Genomic DNA, 20103 nt, shown 5'->3' on the forward strand with positions numbered 1-20103 from the left:
GGCATGACAGTGAAGCCACTAGTGTTGCTTCTTTGTGGAGGGAAAAAGCCTGAGAAATAATACACCACCACATATGTGAGATGCAATCCTCATTCATGAATTTGCTTGAGATAAAAGAGCACCAGAATATAGCACAAAGTCAGAAAGTGCAGTAAGAATGAGGAATTTTGATACAGTATATAATTTTCAACTACTAAGATACTTAATATGAAAGAAAAATTATATCAAGGCAACTTTTGAGATTTTTGAGAAAAAAAAACCATATCTTGCACCATTTAAAGACATACCATCAGAATGTACCCGCAAAAATATAAAATGAAACATTTTGACTAATAATGAACCAATGTGATATTTTTCAGAGGGAAAAAATTCATGTGGAATAATGCTTTTTGCCATCTATTCCCATTATTTCTTTGCCAACCATGAGAAATTTTTAAAAAATCCATTTTAATAAAATCAAACCTTTGTCTCAAAAAACCCTACTCCTTGAAAAAAAAATTCCAGCATTTACTATATGAAATCAATACACACACATTTTCACCTCTGTCCCAACGAAAGTTTAGCAAAAACTACCTCGAAGGCCAAGCCACGATCGTAGCAAAAAGAAAAAATGTTTTTTCTTGAGCAGAAATCGGACTTTTTTCAAATTTGAAAGAAACTGATAAGAAAGGATTATTACAACCCATTGTGTTGATGTGGATCATGTCAATTATATACGGATACCACGATTGACTGGCGGTGGATGTTATGTGGATGGCTTGTTCAGCATAGCAAAAAGTCAGGCAACAGAAAATTCAAAATTACACCAAGAAAGCTGGGTATGTAACCAGTCATCTGTGATGAAGGATCACACCCAGTTAATCACTTAAATTTCAATGATTCTCAAAATAATGCTGAAGATGAAATTTCAGAACATTAGGCATTACCCAAAAATACTCTAAACTAGAAATTTCATTTTCCAGTTTTGTGGAAATGGACAACTCACTATAAAGTTACGGTAGATATAAAAATTACTGCTCAATGGCCGACCAGGGTGATGAAAATGCTGCAGAAGATGATTCAGAGGAAATAGAAAAAGTAACAGTGAAAAATACCAAATACCCTGTAAAAATGTTGAGTCATTTTCTGGAGTAAACTGAAAAGATACGTCCTGAAATATTTGTAGCTCTTGCTAATATAGATGGCATTGTGAAGGCTCAAAGAGCAAAAAATTTACATCAATCTAAACTTATATGATATTATGTACATATGAGTATTTTTTAAATAAGGTATGGAAATAAAATTTGAATTCAACTGTATTCAAATGTATGAAATTGTATTTGCATATGCATAGTGTAATTGCTTAACTAATAACTACTAGTTAAGTTATGCAATGAATGAGTGCAATAATTAAAATGACAATTTCATCAATGTGTAGTAAAATGTAGTAAAAAAAATCAACTTGTCATCTTGATTATTTTCGGTGATTTGATTTCAAGACTATGCAGCTTATACCGAGCCACAGAGTTATAAAAAAACTTCATGGCATGCACATCCAACCAGCTTATTGATGATTACTTCAATCCTGTTCCAAGTAAAATTATTTCCCTATTCTGCATACTGTGTTATACTATATTCATCTATTTTCACAGACAGACTTCCGCATGGGCTCCATAGAATGTCATGCACATTCAAAATATTTTAACTCAGAACATGTTGAACCGGTAGTTCTCAAAGCATGCATAGCTGCTTATAGGAGTGTTGCCAACCTTCATCGACAGCGTAGCATGATGACAAAGACTTTCATTTGCTATGAAAAAAAAGCTTGCTCACACAGTGTCTACTAAATACCAAAAGCAAAATTCAATGACTTCTCAGATCTTTTCTCATTCGCAGGGCTCCCACTCAAAAAATTAAAAAAAGTAAAATGGGGGAAGGTACCCCCCTTAGACAACATATAATCATGGCGTAATAAAATTCCTTGGATAATTTTTTTTTTGAAAAATTTCAATTTTTTTTCTTAGCGGTCACCGGTCGTGTAATTCCAGATTGTCAAACTTCTGTTGGTGAATTACACTCATGTCCATAAATTAAGAATAATGCCAGCTCTGGCAAATAAAGGTTCAGAAACAAAACAAACGTTACTTATTCATAAAGCCCATTTATTACACAAAAGATAAAGAACAAAAACGATGGTGCATGTATGATACCATTCATAAAAACTACGATTTTTGCTCCCTGGAGCAATTGTAAAAAATATCTCCTTTACAAAAACTTACTATTACATGGTTGGTATGATGGTTAGTACATTGTATGTCTCCCATGCGATGAAATACAGTCCGTACAACGCCTAAGCATGCTGAGTATCAAATTATCGATCTGATCTTAGGGACGATCACTCCACTCAGCAAGCAATGCTCTACGAAGTTCCGGTACACATGTAGGAGGTGGTTGACGGGCTACAACTCGTCAGCCAAGCATGTCCCACACATGCTCTACCAGATTCAAGTCAGGTGAGAATGCTGTCCATTCCATACGGGTTATATCCTCAGATTCAAGGCATTCGTTTACGATGTTTGCTCGGGGAGGACGGGCGTTGTCATCCATAAACACAAATTCTGCGCCTATGGAACCCCTAAACAAAGTACATGTTGTTGCAAAATGATGTCCCAATAAATTTGGGCTTTCATGGTTCCGGTTTGAACATGCAGTCTGTTCTGGAACCCAGTATAATTCCACCCCTCAATGCTGCACCACCGTAACGGTGTCGTTCAATGATGTTGTCTTGGTGGTAACGGGTACCTGGCGTTCTCCATATGAAAGTCCGAAGTGAAATCAGACTGCAAGCTAAACCTGGACTCGTCGGAAAACATCACACAAGCCCACTGTGACGATGTCCACATTGCATGTTCTCTACTCCAGGCTAATCACTGCCGACAGTGAGTTGCCGTGAGCGGAACACATCTGACAGGCCTGCGAGCATATAGATCAATATCTCCCAAACGTCAGTACATGGTTTGCCTTGAAACTGTGGTACCCGTGGCTGCAGATAGCTGATGAGACAGGTCGGATGCTGTGCTCCGTTTGCTTCTTTTCGCAGTTACTGCCAAATACCGGTCTTCATTCAGCGTTGTAACTCGGGGGGGGGGGGAACCTGTACTGTAACGTCTACTGACATTTCTGTTATCTTGGAATCGTTGCCAAAGCCTAGAGATGACACTTTGGCCAATTCCAAGTTCCTCGGATACTTCCATCTGAGTACGCCCACATTCCAGGCGGCCGATAATTCTACCACGTAAAAAATCATCCACATGCGTCCTCTGTGTCATAACTATTCGCTTATGGCACTGAGCGCCTTACAGAACCCTTGTGAACAATTTTACTTCTTTGCCACCATTCCTTATATACCCCCCACTTGCACTCTTGTCATTGTGACATACTATCGGCATCATCTGGTGGCTTCCTGAAATTTGCATATCATTCTTGCAGATGTGTGTGAGTTCTACAGGTGAAATTTATACTTTAGATTTCGATTTCCGTGTGATTCTGAATTATCTTTAATTTATGGACATGAGTGTATATTAATGAGTCAACGGACTTGCATAGGGATTGGTATGAATTTGAGAAATAATTTTGTTAATCGTAACCTACGTAATTGTTAAAAGTGTTAATAAATTTACTAATGTTAGAACCTGGAAATTCTCTTGAAATCATTTGTTTCTCTTACTGTGTATCGATTGCACCGATTCCGCCAGATCAGAATCCTGGGTCGTTATGCAGGGATGTCGCACGTATACTGTACGCTTTTGTGATTCACTATAGCTAGTCGGTAAAGATAAATGCGAACAAAACAAAAAAAGGATAATTTTTTAAAAATCTTTTACAGGGAAATATTGTGGTGCCCTTTCACCGGTTCTCCACAAAGGATAGGGAGCCCTAAGGCCCAGGACAATCACGAGCATTGTTTCTTATGCTATAAATTTACTACAGAGACCTCTCCCTGTGAAAACTAACTTGCGGACCCGACAAAGATCCAACAGCCCTGGGGGTGAACTATCTCTGCCGTCCTTAGCTGAAAAGTAGTTAAGCGCCAATTAGTCCTTAACTGGCCGGTGTAGTTGGACTTTTTGATACTATCTCTAAGCTAAGGACTTTTTGTTAGTAGTAGCTAAGGACTGCCGAGCCCCAGTAGTTCACAGCAGCCATCGTGGAAACTAAGAAATTTCGCCGAGAGAAAGTTGCAGCGAGATCGCGCTCTAATATTTAGCGGTGAAATACATACTGTTTTTTTTAATCAAACAATTTTATTCAACAGAAATGAATGATAAAACTTCATTTATAGTCTATTGCAGAAGGGGTCTAGGTCAATTCGTCGCGATCAACTTGTCGCACGACAATTCGTCGCAATCAATTTGTCGTGCTACAAACTCGTCGCGGTACAAATTTGTCGCAGACTCATTTCGCCGCAGTACGAATTTGTCGCAGAATCAGTTCGTCGCGGTACAAATTTGTCGCAGAGTCAGTACGCCGATCAAATAAATTTTCAAAATTCAGTTTTCATGGTATTCATGCCACATTTCCCGCTTTCTGGCGGGATCTCCATTTCTCGCAGCGAGGGGCGTTGGGCGAACACACGAAGATGATAGATAAGTTATGATAAAATAAATTTTCAAAATTAAATTTTCACCGTATAAGCCGCACTCCCGCTTTCTGGCGGGATCTCCGTTTCTCGCAGCGAGGGGTGTTGCGGGAACACACCAAAATGATAAATTAGGATCAATGCCCATCCCAAAGCACAATTTGCCTAAGGGGTCATTCAAGTATTACGTCAGGATCGGGGAGGGAGTTTCGGATTTGTTGACTTTTGATGGCGGGGGGGGGGGGGGGGGGGGGTTGAAGGTCGCTTACGTCATCAACCACCCCTTTTTGAAGATATGAAATATTCTAAGCTTCTGGTGAAATTTTGCTGACGGGGGAGGGGATGGGGGTCAGTGTTTTGCTGATTTTTGCTGACAAGGGGGAGGGGGTCAAAAATGGCTGAAAATCTGCTTACGTAATACTTGAATGGCCCTAATTCACTATTGAATATGTATCTGCCATGTAGGGAATACATCTTTGAGGAATTTTTTACCGACAATATATCTAAGGCTAGCATTACACTATGAAAGTGTTCTAAAAGTCCTTTTATAAAACTTGAAAAATTCAACCAATAAGATTATCGGTTGCATTTGCTCGAATGTAACCTATGAACTTTATTGGTTGGATTTTTTGAGTTTTTAACTTGAGCAACTTATCCGGTGCAAATTAAATTTTGAAAATGTATGTGATCGCAATTTATCATCTCGGTGTGCGCCCCAACTCCCCTCGCTACGAGTAATGGAAATCTCGAGAGAAAGCGACAAGTGTGGCTTATCCGGTGAAAATGAAATATTAATTAAATTAAATTATTAATTATTTCAGGTTCTTGTGGAGATACTGTAGTGGTTAATGTTGGTGGGAGTCTCGATTCCACATGGGACAGATACAAGTTTACACTTAAAGACAGCCTCCGCTGTACTGTAATTTGGGGAATATCATAAACACCGACATTTTTTTACAGAATTTTAAAATTTTATCATAGAGAAAATGATTTTTTTAACATTTACAATAATTAAATAATAAAACGTTAATATCAATTGTAATTTTAATTTCGATGTAATTTCGATGATTTTTTTTGAAATCACAAAAAAAAAATTTAGTAAACTGTGTGCATTTCTTGATGGAAAAAACTTTTCTTCATGTTTATTTTTTCACGTATGAGAAAAAACCTACATACAGATCGCGTGACGAGTTGACTCTGCGATAAATTGACGTCCCGACGAATTGGTTACATGACAAATTGTCACTGCGACGAATTTGTACCGCGACGAATTTGTATCGCGGCAAATTGGCTCTGCGACGAATTTGTACCGCGACGAATTTGTACCGCGACGAATTGGCACTGCGACAAATTGATGCGTGACAAGTTGATTGCGACAAATTGACCGGCTACGTTGCAGAGGGGGGGGGGGGGGAAAGGGAACGTCTATCAGAGAAATTAAGTCATTAACATTCAGAAAATAATTTTAAATTGAAAAATTAATAAAAATTTGTTTTTATAACGCCCGAATTTTTTTTAAAAATTCATTTGCGAAGGTGCATTCCTGCCTCTGAAAACGAAAAAAAAAATTATCTTTGTTGTAAGGTACCATTAAACATGTTTCAGTGCCATAGCACTGAAATTCAGGTAGCGTATAGTACACTAATAACTTAATTTTTACCTGTTTATCCTCTCTAACCACATACCGTTCCAACAAGTCTTCCATTATCTGTGATGCACTTCTATCAGGTATCTGAATAAAAAATTATTTTAAATATATTAACAGTGTTTTTAAACATAAATGTTCAAAACTTTAAAGTTGAAGGGAAAAAAAATCTGTCAACATATTTACATCACAGCTTTCAATACGTTACACAGTTTATAAATTTGAATGGTCCAACTCAGTCATTACCACCATTCATCAATAATGAAATTGGTTGTTACATACCAGTACCATCTATACCAGCGGTTCTCAACCTTTTTTGACTCTCAGAGCCCTTTTAAGTAAAAAAATTCTATGGCAGAGCCCTAGTAGGTCAATTTTTTAACTATTCAAATTTACTGATTTATATTTTTACTATTTTAAAAAATTTAATTTTTTAATTTTACTGGTTTTTTTTTATTTTTCTCGAGCGGCCGGGGAGTTCTTGGAGAGTGCAAAAGAAGCCCCAAGGGCTCCATGGAGCACTGGTTGAGAACCGCTGATCTATACCTATCTTGATTTCCTTTGGCAAAAAAAACAAAATATAGTCGGACCACGATTCAATGGATTCCTTGATTTAACAACTTTTTTTCTGAAATTCTGGCGAAAAAAGAAGTCAAACCTTCTTCACAATGAATAAAAAATATCAAAGTAATGAATATATTGTGAACTATCCAAAAAAATTCTCATTTCTTGTCATCCACCCCAAATCCACAATCCAAAGATTTGACATCCCAGGAATTGACCTTCAGTCCTTAAGGCCGGGATTAAACTATATAAGTTTGATAAAAAATCTTTTACAAAACTTAAAAAAAAGAGAGAAAACCAATAAGCCCCTTGGTTACATTTGCTCAAATGTAACTCGTATGCTTAATGGTTGTATTTTCAAGTTATCAAACTTTTATAGTGTAATTCCAGCCTTACAGACAAACAAAGAGGGAATAGGAATTAGTTCCAATTTGAGTGAAACAAACAAAGCCATTCAGAGTACTTTGGAATGTTTTAGAGGCCAATTTGTATACAATAATGCCATAAAACATTGTGTTCTCCAGATGCCATGTTTAGATTTCAATAAAAAATTAAGTTACTCCAAGTTTGTGCTCTGTCTTGACAAGTAAAGAATGTGGGATCATATGAAGAGTAAACGTTTTTCGATCAGAGAAAAAATTTGATAAAAATGTTGACATAAGTTTGTTTTTTCATGTAATTTTTCAAGTAATTCCAATTTAATTCCAAGTAATTTTTTCATGCGCATCCTGACTTTTTTCCCAATTGTTATTAGAAGTTGTAACAGCAACCTCCAAAGTAAGTAGCTTTTAAAATTAGCTGTTTTGAGTGTTTAATGCTCCTGATCAATTTGACTGATTTAATGATTTACTCAATTTGACTGATTTAATGATTTACTCAATTTGACTGATTTGATGATTTACTCAATTTGACTGATTTAATGATTTACTCAATTTGACTGATTTAATGATTTACTCAATTTGACTGTTTAATGATTTACTCAATTTGACTGATTTAATGATTTACTCAATTTGACTGATTTAATGATTTACTCAATTTGACTGATTTAATGATTTACTCAATTTGACTGATTTAATGATTTACTCAATTTGACTGATTTAATGATTTACTCAATTTGACTGATTTAATGATTTACTCAATTTATCAGATAAACGAATGTGTCTTTCTTCTGATTTATTAAATTGGGGTTTGTCTGCAATTATTTTATGAATTAACATATTCAAAATAATTAGTCGTTTCAGATTTCCTCTATTGATTATTCATAGTGATATTTTTCATACAAAATTCTACATGTTGCAATGAAGATTTCGCACTTCCTTGTGACTGCAATTGATTTTTACTGCACTGAAATGTTGATAAATTTACCTTTTTAGAAGACAAATTTAGATTACTTCAAAATTTCAGCCTGCACAATTTGTGCAGAACTTAGTCATTTTTTCGGATGAAGTTTCATTCACGGATGTATTTATAAAATAGGCAGTTGTCGCAAGCCCCTGTTAGCAGTGACAGACATCAGGCTCTCGTCATTATAGGCATGACCAATTTTGCCAGCTATACGAGATGATTTTTGGGGGAAACATAATATGATGTCCCCCAAGCTCTCAATTTTCAAAATGACCACTATCTCTCTACTGTTTGTTGTTCTAAATACGGTTTTCAGTAATGTTTCATACACACTCATAACATAAATGAAATGTCGTTAAAATTTTAATTTCCTAAAATCTCCTTTGTATTTATTATAACTGTTAGACTCGGTGACTATTTGTAACTGTGAACCATTTCATTAAACAAGTTTATTATACTAATCAAGTTGTGTTGTAGAATTGCAATCAAAAGCCATAGCACAACAATGGTCCCAGTCTAGGACAGGACCTTATTAAAGCTGTTCTTTTTTTAAATTTAAAAAAAATATTGCCGAGAATATTACACTTAGAAACATGGAATTTATTTTTGTTGGCATCAGAAAAGACCGGGCAATAATTTTCCAATTGGGTTTTTGATTGGATACTTTTTCTAGTTGGAAGTATGCCTCAAAACCCAATGGTTCGCCAGTAAAATCCCATATGCCCTGTTTATATGAATTTATAAGAATGTGAATGGGTACAGAATGCATGTATTTCCTGTATAGCTGATTAACTTTCATGTATTAATTTTTTTTAAATAAATTGATTGCACATCTGAGTTGCTAGGGGTCTAAATTTTATCTTATTTGTAAAATTTCAATTTTGCTGAAACTATATTACACCATCGTTCAAATCAAATTTATAAATTAAAAAAATAGACATGTACAGACAAAAAAGTAACAGGCAATTTCCTCTATAAATATTTTAAACTTTTTCCAAATCAATGTCAGTAATTTTTCAAGATTTTATTTTAATGAACAAGCATTTAGAATTTTAGATTTTTCAATTTTCCTCAGTCATTCCAAAATTTTGGCATGCTGACATAAAAGCACAATTACCTGATCTACATTCTCAATATGAATACAACACATAGTGTTGCCATTTTTCTTTGACTTCTCATCTGGGTTTTCGGAGTAATATTCAAAATGTAATGTTGAAGCACTAGAAGGAAATGTCTGAAATAGAAAAAAGCAAGTTATGCTCATAAACTGAATATATTCAAAAGAAAAACCAGGATTGTATATACACATAGCATTTTGCTTTTCTTGGTTATTTAAGTGCAGCAAGTATGGAAAATGGGGGTCAACAGCAAAAAAAAAAAAAATGGTTGAGCATCAAGTTGATAAATATTGCTCTTTATACGTTTCATATAAAACCAGCATAAATATCAAGAATTACTTGGGAAAAAGTGAATTCACAAAGTGTAACAGTAACGAACATCAGGGTTCGCCTGACTTCTTATCAATTGTAGCAATTTGGCTAATCAGATAGAAGTTGTGGCCAAATGAGAAAGAACCTTAGCTAAATTGACGAGTCATATAGAAAATACAGATTCCAAAACAACTTACAGTATTTAAATGTGTATAAGGAAGGGTTGGCAACTGGGCCCAGCCCAGAAAACCCCAGAAACCTGCATAGAAATTAATATAGTAAAAATCCTATATGAGCCTATTCGCATAATGATCATCAGCACGACTGATTTCTAAGGCAATCGTACTGTGCTTATCCCTCAATGTTCAAAGTGCATAATTCACTGTGGAAATATAGAAATTGAGTTTTTAGCTAGGTACATCAGTAATTTAAAAACTGAATTTTGTTTTCAAATTCTTCAATATACTTGTGAGATAAGAAGCTGAGAAAATCATTTATAAAATTATATGCTGGACCTACTTTAAGTTAGATAGCCATGCATCAACATTGTGATCTCAACTTTAACAAAAAAAAATTGTTTTTATTACTTTTTAATATTTAACTATTGATTCATATAGTTTAAGATCTAAAAAAATCCATAACTAACCCATAGATTACAAATTTGAAGAAAATTTGCATTTTTAATTGAAGCATTTTTTGAGTAAAAAAACAGATCAATCCTACCCTTGAATTTAAAAAAGCTTTTGAAATATCCATTGTGAAAATAAATCTGCTTATTTCATTTCTACATTTCAACAGATTCCCCCCGCAAATTATTGAAATGAGCATCTGAGGAAGTTTCCATGTGTTACCTTTGATACAGTTTGTATTCCCTAAAGCCTTCAGCTTAGAAAGGAACATACCATGTTACATAAGTCGTCTGACAACAAGTGATATAACGATACCATGTATAATGATAATGACCTCTACAACAACATTACTCTCTCGTTCTAGAGCACTTTCCATAGTGTTAATATATTCCATCTATAACACACACAGTAAGTTTCACCGGCCCCTTTACTAACATTATACAGGAGTTAACTGCATTTTCTACCCCCTGAATACAATTTCTTTGCCTGAGAGAAGAGAATGTTATTCTAACATATACAGTCGATCCTACTTATAATGTTCCTACTTGAAACATTTTTGCACTTAATACAACTTATTTTCATGGTCCCATGACTCCAACAAATTCTCATTAACATTTCCAGTTTGACAACATTTTGACATTTTTTAACATTTCCAATTTTCTTAAAGAAATTAATGAATAAATTACTGGCTGAATACAAGAATTTTTTTTTGCATGGGATAAGAGAATGTTATAACATGCAAAGTACACAAAAGCTCAGGGATGTTTTAAAGAAATTAAGATTTAACATTTTAAAAGCTCAATCACACTAATACAAATTTGATATTAAAATTCAATTGGCACATATTAGAATCTTAATTACTAAGTATATATACATCTAATTACAAAGGTTTTTAACAGCTCTGGCTGATGCTAAGATATATTTGGGAAAGAAAAAATTCTGCCCTTGTGGGGAAACCAAACACACATTTTTACTTTCTAGGTGAATGCCCTAGACCAGTGGTTCTCAACCGGGGGCCCTAGGATATTCCAGGTGGGCCACGGATGAAAATCTTGCAAAAGGGGAGCCACGGCTACTGATACGGGGGCCACGAAGAAATTTGTGACATTAAATTTTTTTTAGTCACTCTGACTAAAAAAATTTAATTTCAAACAAAATGCATAGAATATCTTTTTCGTAACTTTTCCCCATCCAAGTAACATTAACATGAGGAAGGAAATAAAAAAAAGTGGTTCATGTAATCTCGGTGGTTTTACGACTTGGGAGTGATAGTAGGCCCTGACACAAACTATAGAAGAGGTTTAAGCGAAATGGAGTAACTGTAAAGACAGAAAATTGTGTGTTCAGACTTTTCATTCAAAGAGGGTTGCCACAAAGAAAACAGACAAAGATTTGTTGATCATTCATTGACATTCTTTTGAGTGCTGGTAGTAAATGCAATCCAAGAAGTAGATGGGTGAAAAATGAAAGCTAAATTGTAAAAAAACCCATAGTTTTCATGCAATTACAGACGGATAGCCATCTAGTTTAGAACAAAGCTACCTTCAGCCAGCACTGAGTGGTCTGATGGGGAATATATTTATAAAAATTGAATAGAGCGAATGATTGCTCTGGGGTATTTTTTATGAATTTTGAAAGGGGGTGCCAATTCATTGCCTCTGCTGAAAAGAAATAAAGTCGAATTCAGTTATAACGAACTCCGAGAGATCAAATCATACATGGGGAAAAATACCCGCGAAATTTAATTTTTTAAAACTACATTGCTGTGATAATGTATTGGGATGGGGCAGTTTGTGCGAGGGGTGCGGCGCACCCGGGCAACAGGTTGTAAGGGGCGGCAGCGTAGACTTTACTTAAGACAACAAAATTTAACACAGTAAAAATTCACATCACGCTTTTGAGTCTCGACAACGGAAACGTTGAGAAAATAGACAAGGCCTCTGGTCGTAATACCAGAAACAAGAATGTAAGCTATCTGGGCGGCTCGAGACAAAATCTGTACCCGTGAGGGACTTATTTTTTTGCGCCTCCTACTTATTGCTCCCTCCATAGCCCCTACCCCCTGCGTCAGGGAATCTTTCGTGGGGCCCATGCCCGATTTTCCACGAAGCCCCGTCTACAGTTAATTTATAGAGTGAAAAAAGAAAAGTTATAAGGATTTTGTCCTGGGCCTCAAGCTGGAGCCCTGTCAGCCCTACTCTTAGAAGGTCATGCCCCACCCACACAATTTATCCAAACAATTCCTAACAAAACATTTTTTTTCAGCCCTTCATTTCAGATTTTACGCCCCTCCAGAGCTGACAGTTTGGTTTTTTTGGCCAATGGAATTTTTTTTTACCCATTCACCCCGGATTTAACATCCTCTTAAGCGGTGCCCCGTGTGGCTGCAATGGGTCGCATGGCCAAGCGCCACCCCTGTACTCTATTACAAGGACCATGTGTGTATTTTGGTTCCCTCCCCCATGGCCCCCACAAGAGCCCGGGATAATTCTCATAATTTTTTGGCTTTTTCAGGCTATAAATTAACTATAGAAGGGGCCGTGAGAAATCTGACTATGAGAGGGCCTGCAAAAGATCCCAGCCTAGGGGACCATACCCTCACTTAGAATTTGATCCATAATAGTCAAAGAAGGCCAGGGAAAAATTTGGTTTTTCACTTGTCCGGCCCCTGGAATACCAGAAACACCTTTGAAAAAATTTTCTTAATAAAAATTACCCCGTTAAATATCATCTTGATATCATCATGATGATGGCTCACAAAAATAAGTGCTCTTCCAAGGATTAAGTTATCTGGTATTTATTAAGAATGTTTTTTGTGTTCTAGAATTATTTTACCAAAGACAAAAACTTTCTACCTCAAAAGCAGGACGTATGGTCACGCAGATTTTGCACTGTAAACAATGATGTGCGATTTTCTTGTGAAGAAAAAAAATCAGGTTTATCTCCAGGTGCCCTTCACCTAAGCCCTATCAGCCTCCTGGCAGGGTCGCCAGTAGGGGCGGGACATGAAGCTTCGCACCCGGGCGGCATGTAAGCTCGAGCCGCCCCTGTATTGGGACTTCCTCCAAGATTGACACCACATCTTTAAAGTTTTTTTAATCGATACTGTAATGCTTCCTTTTAACTGCCCTACTACTGGCCTGCAGCATCCTAAATAATTTCAATGCAATTTTCCTATCCTACACAAACAATGTTGTGTGGACATTAGAAAAAAAAATCTAAAAAGGCGTATGACTACATTTAAAGCAATTTAAATCCGTTTATTAGAGACTCACTGCGTCTGCTGATTTCTAAAAAAAGTGCAATAAATTCTCACGTATCTTCACTTTGAAATGTCCATAACCCGCTTAATGCGTCTCTTTGTATCTGTCAACCTAAAATTTATGGTTTTTAGTGTTGATAATACGCATGCAAAACCAATTCAGCGACACGTTTTCACAATCTGGAAAAACTACTTGGATTTAATAGTTGGAAATAATGTCTAAATGCCGAAGATTTGGAGTTCGAATCAAAATGAAAATGTCAAATAATTGAAATTGTGCTTCGCATAAATGAAATATTTTAATATTGACAGCTATATATATATATATATATATAGATTAATCGTGTCCGTAGTCATACGTCTCATAAATGTGAAATTTTGTCATAAAACTCTGAGAGTGAGGCACGAATCCCCTTGCTCACAAGTGGAATTTCGAGGCATTTACGCACAACCGAGCCCATCTCTTGGCCATTTTCCTTTTTTTCCCCACCCTTTCTTCCTTTTGTTTCCTTCCTAAATTTATAAAAGTAAAAAGGACATAATCATTATAAAAAGGACTGTTTTCAGATCAAATTGCCGAAGTTCAATTACTTTACTGCAAAAATTTCCGATTTTTTTTGGCGGGAAGTACAGCCAAACCCAAAGCGTATTAAAGACACTTTATTAATACGCTTTGGTCAAACCCCATTAGACCGGAACTCCAAGAGACCCGAGAAATCACTTTGTAATAACGAAATTTCGTTACAAAGGAATTCCAGATTTTTATATTGTTCCTATGTAAACCTATCCCAGGGATTAGAAAAGTTTTCGTTGAAACGATATTTTTCCCCTTATAATGGTATTTGTTAAAATTAGAGTTGCCTGACATTTCTCAATGAAACCATAATCTTTTACACGAAAAAACTAATTTGGAAATAATAAAAATTTCATCCAGTACAGTAACTCGATGACATTGTGCCATCTTCAAGCGCAGAGTTTACATTGATTGAAAATATATATTTTTTTAAATTGGACTGACACAACACATAAAACATACAAATCAAACTGAGAAAAACACCAAACAATAAACTTCACAAAAAGTAACATTATGATAGACACTTTGTGACCCCAAGGGATTTATTCTATTTTTACTGTATTATATTATGTTTATTTTGCTTTTTCGTTATTTTCATAAATTACAAATTAATCAAATTAAATTCAAAAATATTTATACTTCAGACAATTTTTGAATAACTATCTTCTAATATGAAAATGTGGGGGGGGGGAAGAAATGGGGAATAGAAAATTATTCATGTTCGCAAGGGGGGCCACAGGAATGACCGAGATTACATGAACCACTTTTTTTTATTTCCTTCCTCATGTTAATGTTACTTGGATGGGGAAAAGTTATTGATATTGAAAAAGTTAAAGATATTCTATGCATTTTGTTTGAAATTAAATTTTTTTAGTCAGAGTGACTAAAAAAAATTTAATGTCACAAATTTCTTCGTGGCCCCCGTATCAGTAGCCGTGGCTCCCCTTTTGCAAGATTTTCAACCGTGGCCCACCTGGAATATCCTAGGGGCCCCCGGTTGAGAACCACTGGTTTAAACTGTCAAAAATTGTCCATGTGTCAAAAACCTGCCAACCCTGGTGCACCAAAACCTCATCAATTTTAAAGGGTAAAATAGCTGCTCCTTTCAGCAGCTAAATTGAGCAGATGGCAAGTACATCCACTCATTTTGATATTTTTGTGGCGACTTCTTATAAAATAGATATTACCCCAGATCTTTGTCCTACTATAATAGGTGCGTTATCACAACCAAGGCTGAAGTTGGTTTTCTGTGGTTCCCAACTTCAAGGCGCAAATGCGAGCCGATCTCCCCGTTAAAAAGTCTCGCCACAGAGAGCAACAGTCCTACAACGATAAATCATTCAATCATAACACTTCACTCATAGTTAGAAAATCTGGTGGCAGATGGCAACACTACACATAACAAGCATTACAGAGAAACAAAAAACTTCACGTCAGGTTTCACTACACGTACACGCACATTCCCGCATGTACTGATTCTTTGGGGGGTTCCGCGGAAGGGGGGTGTGGGCGGGGTGCATGTGTGGTGTAGTAGTAGTAGGTAGGGCCTACAAAAAATGGCTCGGGGATCCATGATGTTCTTAAGTCATCCACCTCGTTGGGCAATTTGCCTGTTGTGGCGTTGTATTTGTATTCAAAAATAAGTCATTTTCAATATTTTTAGATTCCAGGTTTCTTATTAAGAGATTGCTAATCCAGTTGAGTCTACTTCTAAGGAAGGCACAGCTATTAAGCAATTTGCCACTTCCTTGCTTGACTTATCGAAAAAAGCACCACCACAATTGGGTATAACTTTAAATCAACATGATTTGTTCCATCAGTTGCTACTGAAAAATTTTGACATTTCAGAACTTCCAAAATTGAAGTTGATTCTTTGGAAGCCATGTCATGGATGGTAGAAATTTTTCTTCTGGCACTTCCATAATCTTTCGCTATGTTTTAAAAAACCTTCACACGTGGTTGCTGCAATTCAATGGCAAATTATGTTCCAGCAAGAAAACAGTGAAAAGGACTCTGTATTCATAACTGGTTATTGTTCTTGGCAAATAATTTTTTGATGTTCTGCCCAGATTTCATAGTTTCAAAAGATTGTTTTCTTATCTGTGCATGCAAGATAGTCATTTTTTCCTCTGTGACAAATACTTAAATCTATTTGGCAGCAAATGCAGAAAGCATATTTTTCTTTCCGGGATTTTGAAAGGATACAAAAAATGTTTTAGAATATCAAAATTTAAAACTTTGGTAATATCGCTTTTCTGCTTAGACATCATGATGCAGCATGAACAATAAAATACAAACATGTACACAGATAGACATCTTCAAACATGTGTTATAGAGCATGTGAAAGTATGGTATTGAAGTCCATGACAATGGTCCAATCACACTAAACTCAATTACACAAGACTTCTGCACTAGACTTTACATGGGTCACAAAGGCAGACGAAAAAGGAAACAGCCAAGCAGATGGCTGGGACCATGGTTCCAAGCTTGGGGTAGAAGTGAGTTATCCAGTGACGTCATGACTTTATGGGAAGAACTGAGGGGTTATTCATTTACACTATGTATTGGGTGTTTTTAAATAAAAATACAAAAAATCAGAATAGTCTGGTTTCCAACTAGAGAGAAGATTACAATAAGACTAAAAATCAGAAGAATTTCAGGAAAATCAGAAGCATTAGCGCCTATGGAAACATGAACTTGAAGATCTCAATTTTTAGGGAGGGAATCTCATGAAAAACAATTTCCATGGTATTGAGAATATCCAGGGGTGGGAAGTGACGAAGTCCATTTCGGAGCAGCTTTGGAGCAGCAAAATTCAGGATTCGGAGCAGATATTTATAAATTATAGCGGCGAAATTAACAATATTTTCGTTAACCCTCACCCCTTTTCAAAATAAAACAACTGCACTGTCTTTTGTTATCAAACATCTTTTCATCAGCTTGTTTTTTTATTTTGGTGTTTGACACCTTGTTTGAAAGAGCGGTGTCATAAAATTTTTTGCATCAGTCTATTTAAGATGATTTTTGCTTACTGAGGGCACTATTTGCTGTCTGGAACTGCCATCCTTCAAATGGGCTAAAAATTTTCAGTTTTTCAAGCCCAATGATGGGCAGATAGTTTAAATAAGGTGATAGCTGAAGTAAAGTGGAATAAAACATTTCTTTTCGGAAAGAATTGTTTCACGGCAAGCAGGAACAAAAAATTTTTGCCATCCTTTCCGGGCATAATGAAGTGAAATTTACTATTTGACGCATAAAAATACGAAATTACACTATTGGAGCAGGATGGCGCAAGATTTTAATTTTGGCGCAGTGCGGCGCCATTGGTGCAGAGTTCGCTCCCCTGGAATATCTCTTGTAGCTCTGTAGTTAAGTGTGCTCATCCATAGAAACTATATACAAGCAATACGTAAATTATATACATAGCAGTTGGCAACCTTGCAGTTGTGTATCCAAAAAAATCCTGTATTTTTTGTTCTATAAACGCATCATTATAAAAGCAAAGTATGTATATATCATGATGCAAGTAGAACAAACTTACATGTATTGGCAAATCTTGGCAACACTCTGCTAGTCCAAATCCATTTTCCTTTCCACCCCAACTCTAAAAATATAAACAATTAAAAATATAATACCACATAAACAATTTGTTTCTCCTACTGCAGTGAAATTAGTTATTGTCCTATAGCGAAATAAATACAAGTTCTTAATTTTTAAGAATATACTCAATCCTCATTAACCCAACACCTGGATAATATGCCACTCTGGTTACCGGATCATGTTTTTACAATTCCTGTAGTACTCTATCGCATTCTATGAACTTCAATAACATGTTTCCTCTACACTCCACTTAAGGGGTAATTTTTCTTGAAGCACAATATTTTCTATTGAAATACAAAGATAAGTTTAGTGATAATTTAATGTCTGTTTCAAGCTATTCACAGAGCACGACCCCCAACCTGTAAGAATGTGATAGCTCTGTACAGACAGGGGACCCCCCCCCCCAAAGACATTTTTTTACATTAAAACCTAACTGAACTGAGATATAGAACTACAAAAGGCCTGCTGAAGATTGCCAATGGCTTCAGTTCCCAGATATGAACAGGAAGTAGTTGGGGCTCTCCTATCTCATGGGGAATGATATTGAACTTGTAATTCTACACAACATGGTGCCCACTGCACCATTACAAATGACAAGTCAGTGTTACAGTTTATGAAGTAAAAGTATTGTGCATTAAAATTTAGTTTATGTGGCCATTATCCTTGAAAAAATTACATGCATTACTAGACAACGTTTGACAAAGAGTGAGCTGATTTTAAAATCACTAAAACCTTTAAATGCTCTTTAGTACATCTGTTTCATACAAATCAAGAGATGCTGTCATTTATGTTACAAATGAGAAGCGAGAAACTGAGGATAAGTGAATACTTAGTTATGATGGTTGATAAAAGTAGGACGAGTGGGAGCCCTGCATTCGACAAAATGAGCCATGCTGTACTGTTTTCTTACATCAGTTGTTCCCAAACTGAGTAGCGACCACCTGGGGGGTTTGGGTTGACAAAATAGAGGGTCTTAATGAAAGGGGGAATACAAGTAAATTAACAAAAACCTGAATTTTGTTCAAATTTAAAAGTATTTAAAAATTTGAAGTTGATTTAAATACAACACCCCATAGAAAATGGACCCTAAGGGCTAAAGCCACATAAGCCCCCCCCCCCCGCAAAAGTATAAGTGGCTCTGCCAATGCCAATTATTTTTTTTAAATCGGGGTGGGGGGGGGGGCGCGATTGTCTTTAGTGCCCCTCCCCCCCATATCATCACCCATGGCTTCAACCAACTTTGCGAAATCGCCTAAGCCCTCGGGTTATCATGAATATTGAATGCAATCCATTCCTGCATACACCCTCCAGAGTCACATATACAAATGCCTGGCAACACTAGACCCTACCCCCTCAATGTTTTTGTCGCATCAGAGCTTCTACCACCTACAACAAGACTTCCCAAAGCAAGCTCAGTATAGGCGCATACACGCTCATTGAAAACGCATCCTTTGAATGCAAACTACTGAACACACTATTGATCTATATTAAGCTGTATGCACAACAACCTTGTTGTGCTGCAACGGATAGCAATAGTGGGATCAAAATTGAGCAACAGACCTGAACGATGTTGAATGGAACAAGGTGTAATTGATCAGATTTGTTCCGTCGGTTCAACTGTTGAAATCAACAGTTTGCCATCGGAATCTATGTGCATCACCAGACAGGGATGTGCACCAGAAATAAACGCCATCTACATAAAATGTGCATGAACGAGCCATTACTGATAGCATTATCCCATGCAGACAAAACGTATTGGCGCAGGTAAAATAAAAAAATGAGAAGAAATGTTTCTTATATAGTAGAACAGAAACCATCGTGTAAGGGTACAAACATCGTCCAGCCGATTTTCCAATTCGGAGGGAAGAACACTAGGGGGGCTGATAGGGTTCTAGCCCTAGGTACCCTAAATGAGATGATTCTCAGTTTTTTTTCACACTATAAATTCACTTTACCGGGGCCCGTGAAAAATTTGATCTGAGCCTACCAAAGGTCTTTGCTTAGGGGGCCCCTACTGTAGGATGTGGGGTCACTAGACCAGTGGTTCTTAACATTTGGAATCCTGCAGCAGAGTTGATTTATTTTTCTTGATTGAAAGGCCTGGGCATGTACAAGAGTAATGGTAAATAAATGGGTAAAAATGAAACAAACCACTCACAGCCCGGTCTGGCGGATGCTGGGGCCCGCGATTGAGAAACACTGCACTAGACCAACCAAGGGTCCTTCCGAAGGACGCACGTGGATCTCTCCTATGCACATTTTTCAAAGTCCAATATTAGACGCTTTTTATTTGCTCTATTGCCGTGCCTAGGTATTGTCTAGATTGCAAGCTTTATACTGTATTCCAATGGTTCTCTTCAGTCAAATACCCCCCTTGCATAATTCATGGTTCATCGCCAGCTTCCCAAAAAGTTTGGCAGATATTTTCACCAAATAA

The 20103-nt window shown here is 36.5% G+C and overlaps 1 protein-coding gene across 9 annotated transcripts in view; it reads right to left on the reverse strand.

Annotated features, from left to right (window-relative positions):
* The window catches only part of HUWE1 (HECT, UBA and WWE domain containing E3 ubiquitin protein ligase 1), a 564154-nt gene that overhangs the window by 487376 nt on the left and 56675 nt on the right, over nucleotides 1-20103 (reverse strand). For all 9 annotated transcript variants that reach the window (XM_089233267.1, XM_089233272.1, XM_089233273.1 and 6 more), the window contains exons 8-10: nucleotides 17608-17670; nucleotides 9289-9405; nucleotides 6279-6350 (exon numbers count right to left, since the gene is read on the reverse strand). In XM_089233267.1, the coding sequence (XP_089089393.1) occupies nucleotides 6279-6350; nucleotides 9289-9405; nucleotides 17608-17670 (252 nt within the window). The remainder of the gene's footprint in view (nucleotides 1-6278; nucleotides 6351-9288; nucleotides 9406-17607; nucleotides 17671-20103) is intronic.

This window comes from Pholcus phalangioides, unplaced genomic scaffold, assembly GCF_987345545.1.
Source record: "Pholcus phalangioides strain wild (caught in Gottingen) unplaced genomic scaffold, Ppha-v1.0 ptg000007l_1, whole genome shotgun sequence".
NCBI lineage: Eukaryota > Metazoa > Arthropoda > Arachnida > Araneae > Pholcidae > Pholcus > Pholcus phalangioides.